A 21,856-nucleotide genomic window follows, 5' to 3' on the forward strand; every position below is an offset into this window, starting at 1 on the left:
ATTAAAGACCTTCTGCACAGCAAAAGAAACTACCCACAGAGCAAACAGACACCCTATAGAATGGGAGAAAATATTTGCAAACTATGCATCTGACAAAGGTCTAATACCCAGAATTTATAAGGAACTTAAGCACATTTACAAGCAAAAAACAACCTTATTAAAAAGTGGCCAAAGGACATGAACAGACACTTTTCAAAAGAAAGTATATACATGGCTAACAAGCATGTGAAAAAATGCTCAATATCACTAATCATTAGAGAAATACAAATCAAAACCACAATGAGATACCATCTCACACCAGTCAGAAAGGCTGTTATTAAAAAGTCAAAAAACAACAGATACTGGCAAGGTTGCAGAGAGAAAAGAACACTATTATACACTATTGGTGGGAATGTAAATTAGTCCAGTCATTGTAGAAAGCAGTATGGTGATTTCTCAAAACACTTAAAACAAAAATGCCACTTGACTCAGCAGTCCCATTATTGGGACTATACCCAAAGAAATATAGATCATTGTACCATAAAGACACATGCCTATTTATGTTCATTGCAGCACTATTCACAATAGCAAAGACAGAGAATCAACCTAAGTGACCATCAACAGTAGACTGGATAAAGAAAATGTCATACATATACGCCATGGAATACTATGCAGCTATATTAGTCTGTTTTAACACTGTCACAAAGAAATACCCGAGACTGGGTAATTTTAAGAGGCTTAATTGACTCATTGTTCTGCATGGCTGAGGAAGCCTCAGGAAACTTACAATCATGGCAGAAGGCCATGCAGAAAGGGAAACAAGGCAGGTCTTCCATGGCAGCAAAAGAGAAAGTGAAGAAACTGCCAAACACTGTTAAACCATCAGATCTCATGAGAACTCACTATCATGAGAACAGCATGAAGGAACTGTCCCCACGATCCAATCATCTCTTACCAGGTCCCTCCCTGGATGCTGGAGATTACAATTTGAGATGAGATTTGGGTGGGGAAACAGAGCCCAACCATATCAGCAGCCATAAAAAAAGAATGAGGCTATGTTCTTGGCAGCAACATGGATAAAGCTGGAGGCCATTAACTAATGCAAGAACGGAAAACCAAATAATGCATGTTCTCGCTTATAAATGGGAACTAAACATTGAGAAGACATAGATGCAAAGAAGGGAACAACAGATACCAGGGCTACTTGAGAGTGATGGGTAGAAGAAGGGAGAGGAATGAAAAACTACCTATCAGGTACTATGCTTATTACTTGGGTAACAAAAATAATCTGCTTATTACTTGGGTAACAATCTGTACACCAAACTCCTGTGGCATGCAATTTACTTATATAACAGACCTGTACATATACTCCTGAACCTATAATAAAAGCTAAAAAAATAGCTATATTTGAGCCCAAAGTGGACCTCTTCCATCTATTCAACCAAGCATGTTTGATACAGTCAGGGGAGGAAAGCAAATGATTATTTCTAAAACTTAAAGCGAATTCTCTAAATATTGGCAGCCTGATTAGAACTATTTTAACATACTCTCTTATAGCAAATAACAAGGATGAAAATGTCAGTGGCATAATCGAAGCTGCCTTGTCATAATGATGTCAGACTTCAACCAAACCCTCATCCCCACTTATAGCCAGAGCACTAAGTTGTTAGTTATATTAATACCAATCGTAGACCATCCGACAACTAAATATACTTGGTCCATTGATGACTGAACACGATGTCACAGCATTTTCCCCTTATTTTTGCCCCTTAAATTCTACAAAACAATTAGCATTAGTTATACAAGAATACTACTATCAAATAGCTTTCTGCTTATTTAGAAGGCCAAATTTAAGAGGCATTTGTAGCCATCTTTTTTCTCTAGTGCCATTAAATAATAATAATCTTCCCAACATATTGCCAGAAAAAAATTGAAATCTATTTTCCAACCATGTAACTATCCATAATTTCAACCATGACCTGATATTCCTGTGATAATGTAAATTGTAAGACCTGATACCCTCTAAAGCATGTCAGAGAATTTTGCAGCAAGTCTGAAAGCAAGGAAATGTTCTCATCCCCCACACCGCTTTGCAGCAGACACATCCAGAGAAGCTTGCCAAAACTTTACATAGTATTCACATCTCCCATCTGTCTGGCTTCTTGTTCTTGGAAGTCTTTTTGGCAATCAGGTCAAGGCTTCTTTGGGAAGTTCTGTATGTTTTATGTGGCAAAATATAAGTTTGATAAAAAGAAAGTCAACAAATATATAATGAAGTAAGGTCAATCAGCATGGAACATCTATCCTCTATCCACAAATACAATTCTTGTGTTTTGGGGCTTCTGCAGGTTAAATACAGCACATCTTTTAAAATTGCTAAGGTTTCAAATCCAATAATAGGTGACTGTTCCCCTGAAAAATATATCTTGAGCCTGCTGTTTTTGCAAAGGTAGCGGACTAACATCTCATTTTTGTGATTTTCCTTCACTGTAATCATGTTTAGCTACAATTTTATCAAACACATCCACAGTATTCTTTAAAGAACCTCTTTGGATGTGACCATTTCTGAACGGGATGAGACAATTTCTTGTAAGGGAACCCAGTGCAAGGAGGTCACTTCTATTATTGACTTGTTTAATTCAAAGAGTCCTAGGAGAGAGAGAGGAGGAAATACTTTTCTCACTTCATAGATGAAGAAAATTAGATTCATAAAAGTTTCATAACATATCCAAAGTTATATTATTTTGCATTGCCAGGGAAGAAGAAATAAGAACAAAGCATGTTCTGTCAGAGAAAGAAAATGTATGTGAACACTGTAATTTGCCTTGAAATACACAATAGCTGTCTCATACCTTGAGATCTAGTGATTTCATTAAACGCGCCATTTGTGTTAAGATTTTACTTTAATTTTCAAACAAAGATATATCTTTTTAATATATAACTTCTTAATTTTAAATACTCTTTAAAACTTAACTTCTTAAATTTACTCTTTTTTTATGTTGGATCTTATTCATACGGCTCTGAAAGTCAAATTACAAAACTGACAATTTACACAGGCTTTTAAATTTTAGATTTTTTTTCTAGATCCTAATAGACATTATGCTAGACACCCTTAAAACATCCTTGTTGAAACTGTATGTGACTGATACTATTCTCCTCAATTTATATTACCACCACATATGATCAGTATTATTCTCCGTAAATAATAGTAAGAAATTTGGGACACAAAGAGGTGAAATGGCTTGTACCTAAAGACACAGGTAATAAGTAAAAGGGTGGAATGTGATGTTCATATCCTAGGTATAAGGGTAAGAAGACTGGTCAGAAGACCTAGGTTCATGTTCTTGTTTAAAATAGTGAACTGATCATGTTTCTCTACCTCCTCCCTCCATATCCAACTGTAATGACAGGAAGCACATACAAGAGGGAATAAGTACAGTGAGGAGAAGTAGCTGACCAGAGATTCGAACGAATTCTCCAGGATCATGATGATAAGCCAGGGAGGGGTGGCAGCTAAGGACATGCTTAGCAGAAGCCTGGAGCACAGGTGGAAAATGCTCATCCAGAACAGCTTGTGTTAAGACCATAGTTGGCAGGCATCAGGAGTGTGAGTGGAAACTAAAGTAGGCATCAAGGTGATTAAATGAAGGACTTACTTCTAAACAGATACATGAGTTGGTACATCCCCTCCCTAGAGCGCAGTGATGGCATTTTTTTCCCAAGCAAAAAATCAAGAACTCTTCTGCAGAGATTGAAAGAATTCAGGGAAGAGTGAAAAGTTTCTAGAATGGTTATTAGTTCTCCTAGAGAAAAGGTCCAGGGTGAGGCAGAAACTGCCCGCTTCTTTCTCTAGCTTCCTAAGGGGAAAGAAGACCAATAGTCAAGGCTAATCTGTTGAGAAGTGAGGCCTGCACATCTGTCACAAGATACATGCCATCTCACTTTACAATCTAACCTAGTCCTTCAATCATAAGAATAATGACCAACTAAGGATCACATTTAGCAGAACTGGTGGCATAAAGGAGAACAGATATAAACAAGCAAAACAACTGAAATTGACACAACAATAATTCAGAGAACAAAAGAGAATTTATAGGTATTTAAATTAAGATCCTCAAAGAAATTTAAGAAAATGAACAGACAACTGTGAAAAATAATCCGAGAGCAAAAAAAGGGTTCATGAACTTTAAGAGAAATTGCCAAAGGAAAACTATTTCAAAATAACACAAAAAGAAAGAAACAATAAAATCTCCCAGAAGGTAAAGCTTTTTTTTTTAAAGGAGAAAATGAAAGAAAATTTAAGAAATATAGAAATCTATCCAGAAAGTCAAATATTCAACTGTAGGAGTTACAGAAAGAGAAACTGGATAGTAGAAAATAATTTATGTCATCATAAAAGAAAGTTTCTGAGTGAAAAAATCTGACAGGGTCCACTAAGTAGCAAGTATAATCAATAAAATGAATCACATCAAAGCACATCATCATGAATATTCAGAACCCCAAGGAAAAAGAAAAGATCTTAAAAGTTTCCATAAGGAGAAAATACTACCTACAAAGGTATAAAAAATCAGGCTACATCAAAGTTTTCATAAGCAACAATGAATGCTAAAAACAATATAACATGGTTAAAATTCTGAGGGCAAAATGACTTTGAACCTATACTTCTGTATTCTAACAATTAGAAGACATTTTCTGACATGGGAAGACTTAGAAATTATATATTCCACATATCTTGTCTGAAAAATGTGTTTGAGTGTTCCATAGGGTGAAAAAAAGAAAAAGAAGAGGAAGAATTCTAGAAATAGGAAGCCTTGCATCCAACACACAATTGTTGAACTAATCCAAAAGGTCAATAATTTGAAAAGATGTCCATAGTTGTTCTTCAAAAAGACCTAAAGAAACTTCTACAAATTATGGGACTCCAGGAAAAGTCTTCAAGAAAAATACGAATTTTCTTTAACAAATGGAATGATTAAGAAGTTGGGCTGGCGGGGTGTGGTGGCTCATGGCTATAATCCCAGCACTTTGGGCGATATGGTGAAACCCTGACTCTACAAAAATACAAAAACTTAGCCCAGTGTGGTGGTGCATGCCTGTAGTCCCATCTACTTGGGAGACTGAGGCATGAGAATTGCTTGAACCCAGGAGGAGGAGGTTGCAGTGAACCAAGATCATGCCACTGCACTCCAGCCTGGGTGACAGAGTGAGATTCTGTCTCCAAAAAAAAATAAAAGAAAAGACGTTGATCTTAGAAATAAATGTGATTCCTTGTTTTTTTTTTGTTTGTTTGTTTGTTTGTTTGTTTTTTAACATGAAGAAAAGGCAATTAGCAACTCCAAGGGGTGGGAAAAGAATCTTGATGGAGATATACACAAACAAAACATAGCATGGTTTTGAACAAGTGATCTAGAAAAAGATCCACTGGACCTACTTTGAAATTTGGAAGATTCTCAAAATGGCAGGATTCAATTATTTATCTGTCAATTCTTAGAGGCAATTAATGGACAAAGCAGAAAATTCTTTTACTCTGGTAACAGAATACAAATGTTATTGTCTTTAATTATCCAAAAATATTAGAATAGTCAACAGAGGTAGGAGAGCAAAAGAAGAAAAATAGAGAATAAAAGATATCTAAAATTTACAGATGTAAAAATCAAAATAACCAATAGAAAAGTTATAATAAAACAATGGAGAGGGTAAAGAAAGAAAAGACCATAACGAGACCAAATTCCACATTTTTCTTATTGGAGAAGCTAATGATGATTTTATTTCCTAAAACTCATAATGCCAGTTTTCGATTGTGACTACTCTTCACTAGGGATAAGTCTGCCTATACTTCCTTTTCCCGTCATGCAGAATTGACCTCCTCTAACTCCTCCAAGTCGTCTCACTTCTGGCTTTTCCATTCTTTATATGTTTTTTGAGATGAAGTCTCGCTCTGTCACCCAGGCTAGAGTGCAGTGGTGTGATCTTGGCTCACTGCAACCTCTGCCTCCTAGGTTGAAGCAATCGTCCAGCCTCAGCCTCCTGAGCAGCTGGGACTACAGGCATGCACCACCATACTTGGCTAATTTTTGTATTTTTAGTAAAGATGGGGTGTCACCTTGTTGGCCAGGCTGATCTTGAACTCCTGACCTCAGGTTATCCACCTGCCTTGGCCTCACAAAGTGCTGCGATTACAGGCATGAGCCACTGGACCCAGCCTGGCTCTTTCAATCTGACTCCTGTGCCTTGAGTCTCTTACTGGTAGTTCTTTCAGCAGCCCTGACTTCAACATTTTAGACCCCACCATAAAAAGCAGCAACGTGTGGGTCAAGAAATGCCAGAAAACCAGACTTGCCAGCCTCCAGCTTGAAAGAGGTCAGGGACCTGCTGGATGTCATCCCAGGTGGGCTGGTGAGGAAAAGAAATGCTGAGCCATGAACGAACCCAATGTGCCTCTTTCCTTATTCTGCTACTGCTATGTGTGTCTTGAAAACATTTCATTTTACAGGCTTAAGCCTAAGAGCAAGAAAAGCGCCAAACTGATTTTTACAAGGAATTCTGGATTTTCTTTTTTTGTATCCCTTCACCTTTCACATATTTCAGTTTGTTCATTTAAATTTGAGAATGGAGCAACTATGAATAGCTTATTCTTTGACTGAAGTCTCATCACAGAAACTGGAAAACCCAAGCTCCTAGAGCTAAGGGAGGAAGTGGGCAGGAAGGCCAAGACTGAAAGGAAGAGGAAAAAGCAAGACAAAGTAAAACCAGAATGCTACAATAAAGACACCCAAAGGGGAAAAAGATGAAGATGCATTCACAGTTTACATATTCCTAGAGGGATGGAAATCTGTAAAGAACTTCACATGTTTCTATGTTACCACAGCATTTTAACCATTTATTGAGCACCTTCTGCATGCCTTCCTCTCATCTTCTACCACATTACCCATCTCTCACTACATTCCAGAAACATTGGCTTTCTTTCTGTTCTTAGATCACTTTAAGTTCGTTCCATCTCGAGGTCTTTGTTCTTGTGGCTTGCTGTCTGGAATGTGATGACCTCAGCTTGCTCCATGAATGTCTTCTCATCCTTCCTTTCTCAGTTCTTAGTCACCTCTCCAAATAGGTCTTTCCTGACCATCCTATTGAATGCATTCTACCCTACCTCTCAGCTATTCTCTGCCACATTCCCCTATTTTTTTCCTTATAGCACTTGTTTCTATCAAAAATTACTTATTTTTATTTTGCCTGTTTATTATGCATCTCCCCCATTCCCACAAAAGAGTCCATGAGGACAAGGATTTTGTCTGTTGTCTTCACTATTCTATCCCTAGCACCTGTAGCCATAGCCAGGTGCATGTAATATACAGGTGCTCCTCAACTTATATGGGGTTACATTCTGATAAACTCATCCCAGTAAACCTAACTTAAGTTGAAAATGTGTAAGTCAAAAATGTGTTTAATACATCTAACCTATTAAACATCATTGTTTAACCTAGCCTACCATAAACATGCTCAGAACACTTACATTAGCCCATAGTTGGGCAAAATCATCTAAAATAAAGCCTATTTTTTACTAAAATGTTGAATACTTTATGTGAATAAATGCTGTACCAAAGTATAGATTTTACTGAATGTGTATCGCTTTTGCACCTCAAAAGTTTGAAAAATTGTAGGGAGAATCATCATAAATTAGAGACTATCCACTATAACTTTTTAAAAAGGTTAGTACGTTTCAGAAATTATGTTAGCCTCTTTGCATATATAAGATTGTTTACTCTTTACAACAGTAAGAGGTATTCTATATCTTTTGCAATGAGGGAATTGAGCCACAAAGTTACATAACTTTCCAGTGTCACACTGTAAGTGAAAATGGAAATTTTTGGATTCAAACCTAGGTTTATGATCCCAAAACCCCTCCTCCTAGACACCATTCCCATGCTGTTTTTCTGAAATAGGGAAGGTACTTTCAAGAGGCACTGTATTAGTCCATTCTCACACTGCTACAAAGAACTGCTCGAGACTGGGTAATTTATAAAGGAAAGACATTTAATTGACTCACAGTTTCATTTGACTGGGGAGGCCTCAGGAAACTTACAATCATGGTGGAAGATGAAGGAGAAGAAAAGTACCTTCTTCACAAGGTGGCAGTGGAGCGCATGAACACAGGAGGAACTACCACATACTTATAAAACCATCAGATCTCGTGAGAACTCCCTCACTATCATGAGAACAGCACCGGGGAAACTGCCCCCAGCATCCAATTACCTCCACCTGGTCTCTCCCTTGACACGTGGGGATTATGGAGATTACAATTCAAGATGAGAGTTTGGGTGCAAACACAGCCAAACCATATCAAGCACTGAATACAGGAAGTCATAAAATATGGTCCTTGTACTTTAAAAACCTGTAGAACTCTTTGGGAAACAGGACGTTTACATAAAGAGACAGATAATAACAGGAGGCAGGTTGCTCCTATGATAGCCCCTATTTTAAAGTTGAGAAAACAAAAAACCCAAACTAAAGTGAGGGAGAAATAGGAGTATACAACCAAGTGATTTCTCATTCCAAGGCTCAGAACCTGTGAGCTCCCTGCCTTCATAAAGAACCTGCTGGACATCGTAAATTTGCAATACTGATAGGCTCATTCACAACATTGGAATATTTCAGGTACCCAGAATGGTCCGTAACCAAATTTTTTCAGTGACTAAAGCTGCAGTTGTTTATATCAGCTGTTTATATGAAGTTGTTTATATAAGTTATATGTGTTTCAATTTTATCAAATACTGTTTACTTTTTCCCAAGTTTGTGTTTAAGGACTAACTACTTCTGAATTACTAAGACTTTGTGTTTAATACAGACTTCGGATCCTATTGCAGATTGTCTTGTTCACAAGGTCTGGGGAGGTCCTGGGAACATATTATCAGGCTCTTCAGGTGATCCTTATGCCCAGCCATGTTTGGGATCAGTGAATAATGAATATAAATTAACCTTTACTTGATGACTCAGCATCTTTTTCTTTGTGTCTGTTATTAAACTGCAAGTTCGCTGCAGCCATCGCTAATGCAAGTGATGGTCACCAATTCCCTTGCTCTCATTCTCCTCACCCATAAAAATAAATTGGATTACGTGATCTCTAAAATCCCCTTTACTTCTAAAATTCCAACTCAGAAAGGAGCTTTTCACAAGATGTTTACTAAAAACATTGCTTCTTTAAAGAATGCCTCAATATCATTTGTTATTTGCCTCTTTTTCTTAAACATGGAAAGACAGATGCGTTGCGAAATAACTTTCAGGGGACTGTATTGTGAGAGGCTTTCCAAAGAACTAATTATTAAGTCAGTACCCAAAACAACCATCCTAAAAGTCTGCCTTATCCAGAAAAATCATAGTCTTCATCTTTCTTTTCAGGAGCCTTGGATTCATCTCTAATATTCACAACATTGTCTCTTATTTCTCTATAATTAACATAATGTACAACAGCAAGCTCCTCCCTTATCATAGTAGGTCGTGTATGTATTGTGTTTATGGATAGGGAGTAAAGAATTGGTCACTGTTCAGTTTGTGCTAAGGTAATTTGCACCATGAAGCCTAAACATTTTTTTTTTAATCATGTGGTCATTGTTTTTGTTTTCTTAGGCTTGCTTCTGACTTAACAGAATTCTAAGCATTATTAATATTTAAAACTGCATCTTTAAACATATGCTTATTAAAGCTTTAAATAATGTATATGTAGGGCCAGCAGCGGTGGCTCACGCCTGTAATCCCAGCACTTTGGGTGGCTGATATGGGTGGATTGCTTGAGCCCAGGAGTTCAAGACCAGCCTGGGCAACATGATAAAATCCTGCCTCCACAAAAAATAGAAAAATTAGCTGGGTGTGGTGGTGCACACCTGTAGTCTCAGCTACTTGGGGGACTGAGGTGGGAGGATCACTTGAGCCTGGGAGGTTGAGGCTGCAGTGAGCCGTATTTATGACATTGCACTCCAGCCTGGTTGACAGAGTAAGACCCTGTCTCAACAACAACAACAACAACAACAATAATAATAATAATAATAATGTCTATGTAATACAGCATTTCAATCATTTCTTCTAGGAAATTCATTTGTAATAAGTTCAAATTCTGAACAACTTCTAGTTGAATCAATAAGTGAAAATGGCAAATGGAATATTTAAAATATATATTGTAAGGTACTAATATTCCTTTATTGGGAAAAGCTGAAATAAAGTTCTGAAATGCAAGCACAGTCAACTTATCTTTATAATGATTAAATCATCAAGAACTTAACTCCTTAACTACCTACTAGGGAAAAATAGTTCAGTTTCATCAGAACTGTAAAATTGCTCAATGGTAAATGGAGCTTCATGTAAAAGTAAGGCAATATTCCACAGCATCAGAGATAGATAATTGTTTTCTATCAGTTCATTCATCTTCCTTTGTTCCCTTTCCCCACTCCTTTACACCCAGCTGTACCCCTCTTCCCTTTTTCTGTTCTTCCAGGTACACACACACACGTGCTTTCCTCTTTTTTTTTTTCGAGACAGAGTCTCTCTCTGCCACCCAGACTGGAGTGCAGTGGCGCAATCTCGGCTCACTGCAAGCTCCGCCTCCTGGGTTCACGCCATTCTCCTGCCTCAGCCTCCCAAGTAGCTGGGACTACAGGCGCCTGCCACTACTCCTGGCTAATTTTTTGTATTTTTAGTAGAGACGGGGTTTCACCGTGTTAGGTAGGATGGTCTCGATCTCCTGACCTCGTGATCTGCCCGCCTCGGCCTCCCAAAGTGCTGGGATTACAGGCGTGAGCCACCGCGCCCGGCCAAGTGCTTTCCTTTCAAAATTCATCTTTTATGGGAAACCTCAAATTTTAAACATTTAACCATATAGGTAGTAAAACCACACTTAGCAACAGATTCCACAAATTTAGTCAGATGTTCTTTTTGAGCCCTGATGACATACAAATGTAAATGAATTCATATTTCATGGATCTATCAAAATGTTTCAGTTTTCACTTGTGTCAGGTTCTATATATACAATGATCTTATATTTTAAATAAATAAATAGATATGTAATCTGACAAATGCATATATGAGCATATCTATATGCACACACACATATGTACACACATATGTGTACACATACATACAGAACCCTTGAAATAGGGATAGTTCCAGAGCAGCATTTTATACGTTACGTATCACATGTGCTCCTCTACACCAGTGCCTTTCAACCAGAGGCAGTTTTGCCCTACAGGGGATATTTGGTATTTTTGGCAGACACATTTGGTTTTCACACTGGCAGGGCGTGTTGCCACTGGCATCTAATGGATAGAAGCCAGAGGTGCTGCTGAACATCTTACAATTAATAAGACAGCCCCCACAGCAAAGGCCTATGTGGTCCCAAATGTCTGTAGTTCCAAGGTTGAGAAACCTTGTTCGGCATAGTGGTCTGAGGCATCAAATACGAGGAAAATCAAACTCTTCATTTTATTCCAAGCAATTGATGGGATAAAAAGAAAAAAAAAAAAAGCTTATCTTCACAATTTCATTTAAATCTCACAGGTCAAATCTGGTTACATTGCTACGTAAGAAGTAACTTCCCTTGTGAAACCTTTACACAGTTTAGAAAGGAGAGACTGTATCTATTCCCTCCTATTCTTAGTCTGTCAGTGCTCTTTCATTTTCACGATCCTAGGCATTTTCCCACAGTGTAAGGGAAAAACTGCCAGAGGATATGAGAAAAATTATGATAATTCTGATTTTACCTATTCGGAAAATAAAAGTTGCTATAGTTTCTAGCACAATATAAAAAGAAAATGTGGCTACATGTTTTAGTATAGCTTGTCTATTTTAAATAAAACTATTATGAAGACAAATAGCAATCTAATTTATATACAGCAGGAGCTGAGTATGCTGGCTCAGGCCTGTAATCCCAGCACTTTGGGAAGGCAAGGCAAGACCTTGTCTCTACAAAAATTAAAATTAAAAAAATTAGCCAGGCCTGGTGGCATGTTCCTGTTCTCCCAGCTACTTAGGAGGCTAAGGCAGGAGGATCACCTGAGCCTAGGAATGTAGTGAGCTATAATCTCAACACTACACTCCTGCCTGAGAAACAGAGTGGGACCCTGTCTCTTTTGTAAAAAAATAAAATTAAATTAAAAATTTACATATAGCAGTAAGGTCTACATTTTGCTTCCATATATGAATATTTTGCTACAAATTGATAACTTATAGATGATAATAGAACTTTGTAGTTGACAATTACCCTGATTCAACTGTTATACATTGTATGCCTGTTTGAAAACATCATGTGTCCCATAAATATATACAACCAAAAAAAAAAGAACTTTGTAGTTGAAGAGACCCTGGAGTTTGTTTTCCTATTTCCTGATATCACATTTCATCAAATATAAGATGGCATTAATTGTAAGATGCCTTGTTATATTGTGTACCACAGAAAGAAACGAAGTGCCAACTGAATATGACATGCCCTCAATTGTTAAGACATATCTCAATTTGAAAGACATCAAAATGTGAAAATGGTGCATGTCAGAATCGATAGAATATTATTCTTTACTATCACACCATTCCTTCTTTCTCAGATAAAAGCCATGTGTCAAGTTCTTCTATAATAATGTAACAAGGCATACACATTGGACAAGACATATAAATGGTGAGAAAGCTAAACAAATAAACCAAAATCTTACATAACTGTAAGATTCCTTTTAAGCTATAGGTGCAGTGGGTACTTTGCCAATTGGACAGGTTTTTTAAAATCCCACATTGTTTTGTTTTAGTCATATTTATTAAATGGGGAAGATTATAACAGGTATTTAAATGAATAAAAATTAATTGGATCTCAATTAAACAGAAGTGTTAGCAACTTTGTATGAGGGAAGAGAAAAGAGACAGAAACTGCCTCCTTGTACAAAGAGATAGGTAACAGGATTTTTGTTTGGAAAAATAAACTTTACTACCTTGGGATCAGATTATATTTAAGCTAATTTGTGTGTCCTATGAGCTCTACCTATAATGAAAGTAATAAAACTAGATGTATCCTATAATTGCTTTGAGGCACTCGATAATATCCTTGGGTATAAAAAAGAAATTCACTCATGGTTTCTATACTAGATTTGGCACTGCAGGAAAGAGGAGGGTGTGGAGGGGGGAAGCTGTGAAAGACTTACCCAAGAGGATTAATCCTCTCCTAAACTGAAGAAGTATTTCACGGAACAGTCATCTACCCAAATATTTGTGTAGGTCAAGTTTTTCTTCCTGTAGGAAGAAAGACTTGGGAGAGTAATTGGCCAGCCAAAGTGGAAATTACTCTATGTGTAATTTTAGTTTGTTACTAAACAAATTTCAGTTTATTACCAAAAGCTGAAAGGCAGATAAGGCAAGCAAAACAAGCCCCACTGATGCACATGACATTGCTGTGCTGGGAAAAGCTTCACAACGCTGCTGGCTGCAGACTCTACCAAGCATAGCCCCAGTACTAGTGAACTGCCTATTTGCACATAACAGCCATCAAGCTGCCAAAGTTATCAAAATCCCAATGTGCTATCTTAGTAATTCTGCATAAATAACTCTTTGAACACCAAATCAGAACTGAACAGAGAAAACAGCCAGGGCCTAATGCTTCTGTACCAACCAAGTGCAAAATAGCATCAACAACATACGCCTTGGCATCACAGTATATTACAATATAATCATAAAATGCAGTGTATGTTGAATTCAACAGCACTCTTAAGACTGAAAAAGGGTAGCCTTAAAATCTGAACCATGTGCAACAAACTGCTGCTTTTCTGAAGTTGAAAGCAACATTTGGCTTATCCAGAAGTTGAGGCTGGAAAAACAGTCTAGTGAGAGCCTCAGTTATCTCTCCAGACAGTAAGCATAATTCTTGTAATTTATTTTGCAGTTCTGGAAATCCCATTTCTACTTCCAAATGCATATCCTAGAAAATGGGAAGATAATCCTGTACCATTGCTACACCACAACATATAGCCCTTCTTTGAAATTTTAAAGCCAACTACAGAGGCAAATTGAAAACAGATTGTTTTTAAAAAGTAAGTAGGGAGCTTCCAAATGTCTGAACATTTATTCTCTTGAGAGAAATTATAGAGGTATTCTGAGACCCTTGGTCTGGAAATCTATGAAGCAACTTCATGTTGACTCCAAGTAAATCAGGAAGTCTTAAGTCCTGTAAATCAGATCGTGCTTATTCTTATTTTGAAATGGAGTTCTCATTTCCATTATTAGTTTATGTACTTAACTCATTGTACATTGATAGGACTTTCTGTAAATATTCTGTGAGTAAATGATCATTATAAAGTCAAACATGGAACACATGAACATTTTCTGCATTTATATAGCATTCATTAACTGATTTCAGCAGCAAATCAAATAAAACTTTACAAGTTGAAGCAATGCATCAGGCTAGGTGTGGCTCACGCCTGTAATCCCAATGCTTTGGGAAGCTGAGGCAGGTGGATTGCCTGAGCCCAGGAGTTCAAGACCGGCCTGGGCAACGTAGCAAAACCCTATCTCTACAAAAACTGAAAAAAATAGCCGGGCATGGTGGCTCGGGCCTGTAGTCTTAGCTGCACAGAAAGCTGACATGGGAGAATCACTTGAGCCTGGGAGGTTGAGGATGCAGTGAGCCAAGATCACACCACTGCACTCCAGCCTGGGCAACAGTGTGAGATCCTGTCTCAAAAAAAGAAATAAATAAAATAAAGTGACATATTGAATGATGTGCATAATCATTGATTTTTTAGGGTTATAAGGAGTTATCTCATCCAACATCCTCAATTTACAGTTGAAGAAACTGAAAATTAAAGAGGCAACTCCTGCCTGTGGTAACACCCTAAGTCAACGATATGGTCTAGGCTGGTACCAACATCTGTCTCTAAGGCCAGTATTTCTACCATGACCCATTGCCATTACAAGCCTTCATAATGATTAGAAACAAAACTAAACTGCTATATAAGTTACAAATTACTCTAAGTCAAATGACTCTAATACAAGTAAATGAAGACAGTTATGGCCAGCTGAGGATAGTATTCGGGAAGACAGAAGCTACAATACAAAAATATTTACTAAACTTCCTATGTGATGACAGTTCTTCATTTAGCCTTTACAGAATTTCAAAGGAGATACACATTACTCTTCATAGCTTAAAGATGATGTAACTGAGGCTTAAAAGCCTCCACAGCAGAAGTTCATCTGAAAACCTTTTAATCTATAACCCAGGCAAACACCTCTGGGCTATTTCTGTAGGTAAGCCTACACATCATTTTCAGCTCCTATAAGAAAGACATAGGATACGTTTGGCCTATCCTATGTGGTCATTTCTCTTACACTATGTGAATTGCCCTCTTTTGTTGAAAGCAGAAATCTGTAATAGAATCACTGAAGGAGGTGTGTGGGTGTCTTGTGTGAAGGAGAGAAAGTGGAGTGAGCCCTCAGGCAGTCAGTGAATCAGTGACACTAATGTTTATTAGTTTCTAAAAAGAGATTTCCACACTATTGTGATCTTTCCTTTATCTCCCTATTGACTTTTCTTTCTTTTTTTTTTTTAACCAAATACCAAGTCTAATATTCACTTGGTTTCCTCTTCCTTTGCATGTGACTCTCCCATATCATTTCCACAAGGTACTAGATTTATGTGTATCAGCCCTGTTTCCAAAAAGTATTTGTTGACTATGTGGATAGGTCAATTAAGAGGTATATGGAAATCATCAAGTCTATTTCCACATTTTTATTATGCAGAAACTGATTTCCAGACAGGTAATACAGTCAGTCAGAGACAAACCTGGGACTTGAGGCAAAGTTCTGCCTCAAATTGAATACTCTTCTCACTGTACAATATACTTGGTTGCATGGTTGGCCCAAAAAGAATAAGTGTATATCACTGGTTTGGGCCAAGTATATTACTTAATTCAAACCAATATCATCTTATACATTTTTAATGACAAAATTGGGGAATCAAGAGATAGAAATCAGCACAGGATGGTGGAAAGACTACGCAGGCTTCGTAGCTAGACAGATCTAAATTTGATTTTAGCTCCTTCATTTACTAGCTACATTAGCTTGGGCAGGTTGCTCAACTTTTCTGAACTGGTTGCGACCTGAGAGTTCTAAGAATTAAATGCACTGAAATATATAAAATATCTAATGTATAGTAGATACTCAGTAAGTATTGGTTTCCCTTAATTCCCACCTGCCCCAAAAGAGCTATTTCACTTCTAGCAAATTCCTTTAGCTATTTGGGTCTCAGCTTCCTCAACTATAAAATGAGAAGAAACCAAAGGAATTCCAAATTCCCTCTCAAGTTCATCAAGAATTAATTCTTTAAAGGAATTTTAAAGAAATTCACCTTCTTTTAAATTCAACAGACACTTAAGTACCTGCTAACCATCCTAGGCACTGAAAGATTCCAACCACTGCCAGAGAGGTATCTATGCATTCAACAGAATGGGATCTAACTCCATAGTACTTTAAGTTCCACGAAGAAAAATCATTATGCAAACAAAAGAACCCTAGCTTTAAGGAAAATGCTACGAGGATATTACAAACCTAATGATAAAAGTAAAAATATTTTCAGGGTATATCTTAAATTATTACTCTCTGTTTTTTACTAGGATGAAAAATGAGAACCAAGTGTTCATACACTATAGATATGTAACAAAAGACTCAAGAAATACTTAAGAGAAATGAGTGCCATTTTTTCAGACAAAAAAATGAGCAGCAAACTTCTATTTCCATATGTGCATTATGCTACATCTTAAATTTTAAGATACTTGTGTCATTCTGAAACACAGGGGAATAGAATGTATTCGGAGAGATTGTTTTACAGTGATAAACGGTAATATGAGAAGATATTTTTATATTGAACTTCTTATAAGAAGTTCTACATGTTACTTTTAAAGTTCATGCTTTGGATTTATATTACCTAAAAATAAAATACAATGTAATTTACGTTAATTTAAATGTCTGAATCTTGTAAGTAAGACCTGGGAAAATAGTAACTAACCTTAACTAAAAGTTATTTCTCCTTTTCTCTTTCATAAATAAACCATTATCAGTGGATTTTCTGTTATACATAAAGCTGTTTGCAAATAACACTTCACATGTTTAAAAGACTATTTAAAATCATGATCAGGGCTCCTAATCTGGTTTCCCAAAAATTCATTTGAGGTTTACCTTGTTACTATACCTGTCAAATACTATCCACCTATACTGTAGAATTTTAGAATGCGTATTTTATATGATAAAATATCATCAACAAAAAACCTTTTCCTTTTATGAGTATGAAGATATACAGAAATGACCCATTTAAACATTATCTCAATATGTGAAATTAACAATATAATCTCTTTTTTAAGTGACAGCTGTTTTCTATGGGTTAATTTTTTTGGTTGTGATAAATGATGATAGAGAATAAAGTATGTCCCCAACACAGGTTGTGTACAGAGCTCCAGAGAGTCACAGATACCTGCTTCAGGTATATATTTATCAAGTATAGGATAAACTAGAGGCAGAAGACCTGGACCCCATTTCTGTTGTTGCTACAAACTTGATACGTGATTTTTGGACAAGTCACTTTATAGTTCTGTTTCTTCATCTAGGAGACAACAGGTGGAACTATCTGATGCCTGTAAGATTTTCTTCTGGTTTCTACTGCGTGGACCCTCAATACAGCATTTGAAGGGCACAGGATATGGGGCCAAAGCACTCACAGGAGAGCATTTACCTTGTGATTCTACTGAGACCAGCCAGCTGCAGTAGAGAGCCAGACACTAAATGGCTGGCTTTGTGCCTTGGCTGAAGAATACCATCTTTATATCCTTTGTGTAGGAAGACATTTAAAGAAATAAACTATTTTCTAAACAGAGTGGAAAAACAGGGAATGTCTGAGCCCTGTCAACCTGAGACCCTTTGTGTCCTCAGCCTTTCAACTTGGCTGCCAGAAGGCACTGAGTTCATTTAGGCAAACTATGCTTTCCGATCCATATGATTAAGAGAGATAATTCTGAAAATGAATGGTTTTCATCCTCAGTTCCACAGTGGCCCTCGAAAATACAGATATTTTACACAGTAACTACATTGTTTATAGCAACCCCTAGGACACCTTCATAGAACAGAATTTGGAATGGTGGTACATATGATATGAAGTATGAAGTGGGCTTAAATCCTGCATCTGCTATTTTACTGCTGTGCAATCTTAGGCAAGAAGCTTAACCCCTCTGGGCTTCAGATTCCTTTTCTGTAAAATAGAGAAAATAATAAAACTTAACTCATAAGGTTGCTGTAAGGCCTAATCAAGACAGTGCATGCAAAGCAGTTAGTACAGAGCCTGACATAAAGTGAATGTTAGATGAAAAAGATAGATAAATCCTGGAACTTCAGGCTCCCTAAAAAGACTCGTTTAAAGGCTACAAACAGTTTGCTGGCAGTGAATGGCATCTGCTGGTCTTTCCTCTTCTGAGCAAACAGCATGGCAAAGATTCAAAGCTGGGCTCAGCTCTTACTAATAGGATCCTGCAAGAATTAGGAGGAAATGAGATTATCTTGAAAGTAGAAAAGAGTTAGTCTGGTTTAAGACAAGACCTTTAAAAGAGATAGAAACACATACAAAGACACACACACATATATTTAATATGGTCATACAGAATCAGACAAAGGGGGTTATTATCCTTTATGCCTTCACAAGTATTGCCAACATTAAAAGCTACAGAACTTGATAACTGGATGGCTCCCTAGAGACTGTCTAGTTCAACTCCCTCACTGGACAGATAAGTAGCTGAGACCCAGAGAGGTTACGCAACTTGCGTGAGGTCATTCAGCAGTGAATGGCAGTACCAAGACAAACAAGCGTTCTGACCTTTCCCACTTGCCCACCCAGTACTTGATCTGGCATCTTTCAGCAGGTCAGCATCCTGTCCTCGCTGTGCCAGGGTATTTAAAAAATAAATAGGTAATCCACACACAAAGGTTTCTCACTCCTGTCCAAGTTCCCAAAAAGTACAAAAGCAATCTCAGCCCCTGAGACCCTCTTTCCAGAGCCTTCCGTCATGGGACTAAGGGATGATCTCAGTCCATCTTGGGCCCTCTCCTAAGCCCTCTTGGGTGTATCTACTCTTTCAGTTCCTTCCTCACATCCACTCTTAAAGGTTGCTTCCAGAAATTACCCGCCTCAAAGGTCAGGCACTTCCCCAGGCAGAAGTTAAAACCTGTTAATTTGCAAATTCTCTGCTTCCCTCAAATGCTATAGTTTGAGACAGGAAATACAGACTCCCTTAAGTTTCCTCCAGTCTCCTTGAGTGAATTCAGTCACAACTGATGCCTCCCTCTCGAATATAACTAGGTCCATTTGTAAATCATGTGAGTGTATGAAGGGCTGGAGAACCCTTAGGTATGCCTAACACTGGGAAGAGGAGGAAAAGGCCACCAAGGAAGGAAAGATCAATTGCGGGGAGAGGGGAGACCAGTAGAAGGAGCACCCTGACCAAATTGCAAACTCTGGATCCCAGAGACAGCTAGCTGCTGGGACTGACTCACTGCTGAGGGGCCGGAACTGCGAGGAGATGGCACAGTTTTAATTATAAGCTCTGACTAACAACAAACCGGTGCCCCCAACTGCACACGTAGGAAGCAGGCAGAGGCTACCCCAAAGTGGCAGAAACAAGGAACTCTCTGTTCCTCCTGCTCCGTTTTCGCCTCTCATCTGAGGCTTGCCACTCCGCGGACACACCCGGCGCTCGCCAAGTTGTCGCATCGACCCCGGTGAGGAACGCCCCTCCCTGCTCTCCCGACAGTTGGAGGGAAGCACAGAGCAGCGGGGGTGTCTCCGTCCTGCCAAGGGCTGCCCGTCCCTCGCCCCGTGCGGGGAAACTGGTCCCAGAGAATGAATGGCTTTTGCCGAGCGCCGGAAGCTGACGGGCGGGGGGCGCTTCTCGCCCCCAATACCCCGCGCCCGCGTGGGGCGTCTCTCAGCCCGGGTCTCTGCTCTGAGGGTGAGAAGCGTTCGTGTCACAGCCAAGGGTTCCTTCCCCACACGTGCACCCCCCCACCCCCCGCAAGACCGGAAGGAAAGCTTTTGCCTTCCCCCGTGCCCCCGGCCATCCCTACCTGAATTCCGGGACCAGGTTAGGCTGCAACCCGTAGAAGGCAGAGGAAAGAGTAACCAGCCACCCGGGCTTGTAACTCCCGTTCTCGCACTCCAGATAAGGCGGAGACCACTTGACGTGGCTCTTGTCCCCGCCGAGCCCGTCCTTGCGCCGCCAGCTGTGGCCCAGGCTCCGGGGCCCCTGATTGGGGCCGCGGCGGTGCAAGTGGGGCCTCCACTTGCGCCGGAGGCCGTGAAACCACTCCGTCTCCAGGGTGGCGTTGGCCAGGTGGGGTGCAGAGGAGGAAAGGTCTTGGAGCAGGATGCGGCTCTCCTCGCGCGTGGCCTGGAGGAAGACCTGTGGGGCCGACGCGGACAGCGACTCGGTGCTGAAGGTGATGGCCGCCCGGGAGATGCTGGGCTCGCCCTCCAGGAGGCTCCGCACCAGCGCCTGGTACCACTCCAGGTCGTCCTGCAAGTTCTGCTCCCGCGACTTATTGCTCTGCAGCATCATGTTGAGGAAGTTGGTGGCGTGTGTCAGTGTGTCCAGCGCCCCGTGCAAGGAGGGATGCGCACTGGCCAGGGCTGGCCACTTCCCCGGCAGGCCCGCCAACTCGTAGCGGCCGGAGCAGTTGGCTCGCTTCAGCTGGTGGGAGTCCCCGGTGTAGAGGTAAGAGGCCACGTCCATGGGCACCTCCTCGGCGAGTTTCTGCGCCAAGATGGTGCCATCGGTGGAGCGGCTCCAGGGAGCCGAGGAGTCCGAGGCAGAGGCTCGAGCCGGCTGCTGGGCGTGCGGCTTCCCCCTCGGGGTCCTCTCTCGAGGGGAGTCCGGCCGTCCTTGGGGGTCGCGGCTGGCGCCAACAGCTCCCAATCCCAGCTGAGCGAGCAGGAGGCAGAGGAGTAAGGGGTAAGCCATGGCTCCCATCTCCCTCGCAGAGAGAAGAGGAGGGAACGGGGGGGAATCACTTTTTAAATTTGGATCGTCAATTTTCAACAGTCAGACTTTTTCCAGGAGTCTTCCCACCTTCTCCAGATGGCACCCAGTCCAAAGGACTTGAAAATAAGAATGTTTCGAGATTGGTCCCGAGTGGCTAAGCTACCGTCGCAGAAATCAAGTCACCTGTGGCAGCGCTGGCCGTGCCCGCTGCGAGAGGGGCCGGCTGGGGATTACGCACCTCGAAGCCTGGAGCCGAGCGGGTTACATGGCCTCGCGCTCCCAGCGGCTGGAGTCAGCCCGCGTCCGTCTCTCGGCCCGGCTGCTGCCACCGCTGCTCTCATTGAGGCGCGTTCAGAAGCTGCTGTTGCTGCTGCTGCTGCTGCCGCCGCGGCCGCCGAAGACGCTGCTCCATAGTCTCACCCGCCGCAGGTCGTTCCCGCCTCCCGGCTCTGGCTCCTCCTCGACCGCTTTGCCCGGAGGCGCGGGGCGCGCGCCCAGACCCGCACCGCGAGCGCAGCCGCGAGTTCCGAGGAGCAAAGACGTCCTTTAAGACGTTCGTCTCTCCGGAGTCGGGAAGGCCGGGCGGCTGGTTAATTGCAGCTTCTAGGTTTGGCCGCAAACCACACTCCAGCCTCTCTCCTTGCTCCCGGCTCGGGGGAGGAAAGCCAGTTTAAAGAGGCAGTTTGGCCGCAACCAAACCCTTGTAGGGCGGCTGCAAGTCGTCTTGTCCCCTGTTTGGTCGGCTCCTCTGTCAATCAGCCGACTGCCATTTGTGGGGCCGGGGCGGGAGCTGTCCAGTGCTGAACCCGAGGCGGCCCGCGGGCGGCGGGGGCGCGGGAGGCAGCCTG

General features: G+C 40.5%; 1 protein-coding gene across 1 annotated transcript in view; it reads right to left on the bottom strand.

Moving 5' to 3' along the window:
- Positions 1 to 21,350, bottom strand: part of GPR158 (G protein-coupled receptor 158) — a 426,327-nt gene extending 404,977 nt beyond the window's left edge. The window contains exon 1 of the mRNA XM_025397555.1: positions 20,095 to 21,350. Within this exon, the coding sequence (XP_025253340.1) occupies positions 20,095 to 20,996 (902 nt within the window). The 5' untranslated portion in view covers positions 20,997 to 21,350. The remainder of the gene's footprint in view (positions 1 to 20,094) is intronic.
- Between the last annotated feature and the right edge of the window lie 506 nt (positions 21,351 to 21,856).

Source organism: Theropithecus gelada, chromosome 9 (genome assembly GCF_003255815.1).
Source record: "Theropithecus gelada isolate Dixy chromosome 9, Tgel_1.0, whole genome shotgun sequence".
Lineage (NCBI taxonomy): Eukaryota > Metazoa > Chordata > Mammalia > Primates > Cercopithecidae > Theropithecus > Theropithecus gelada.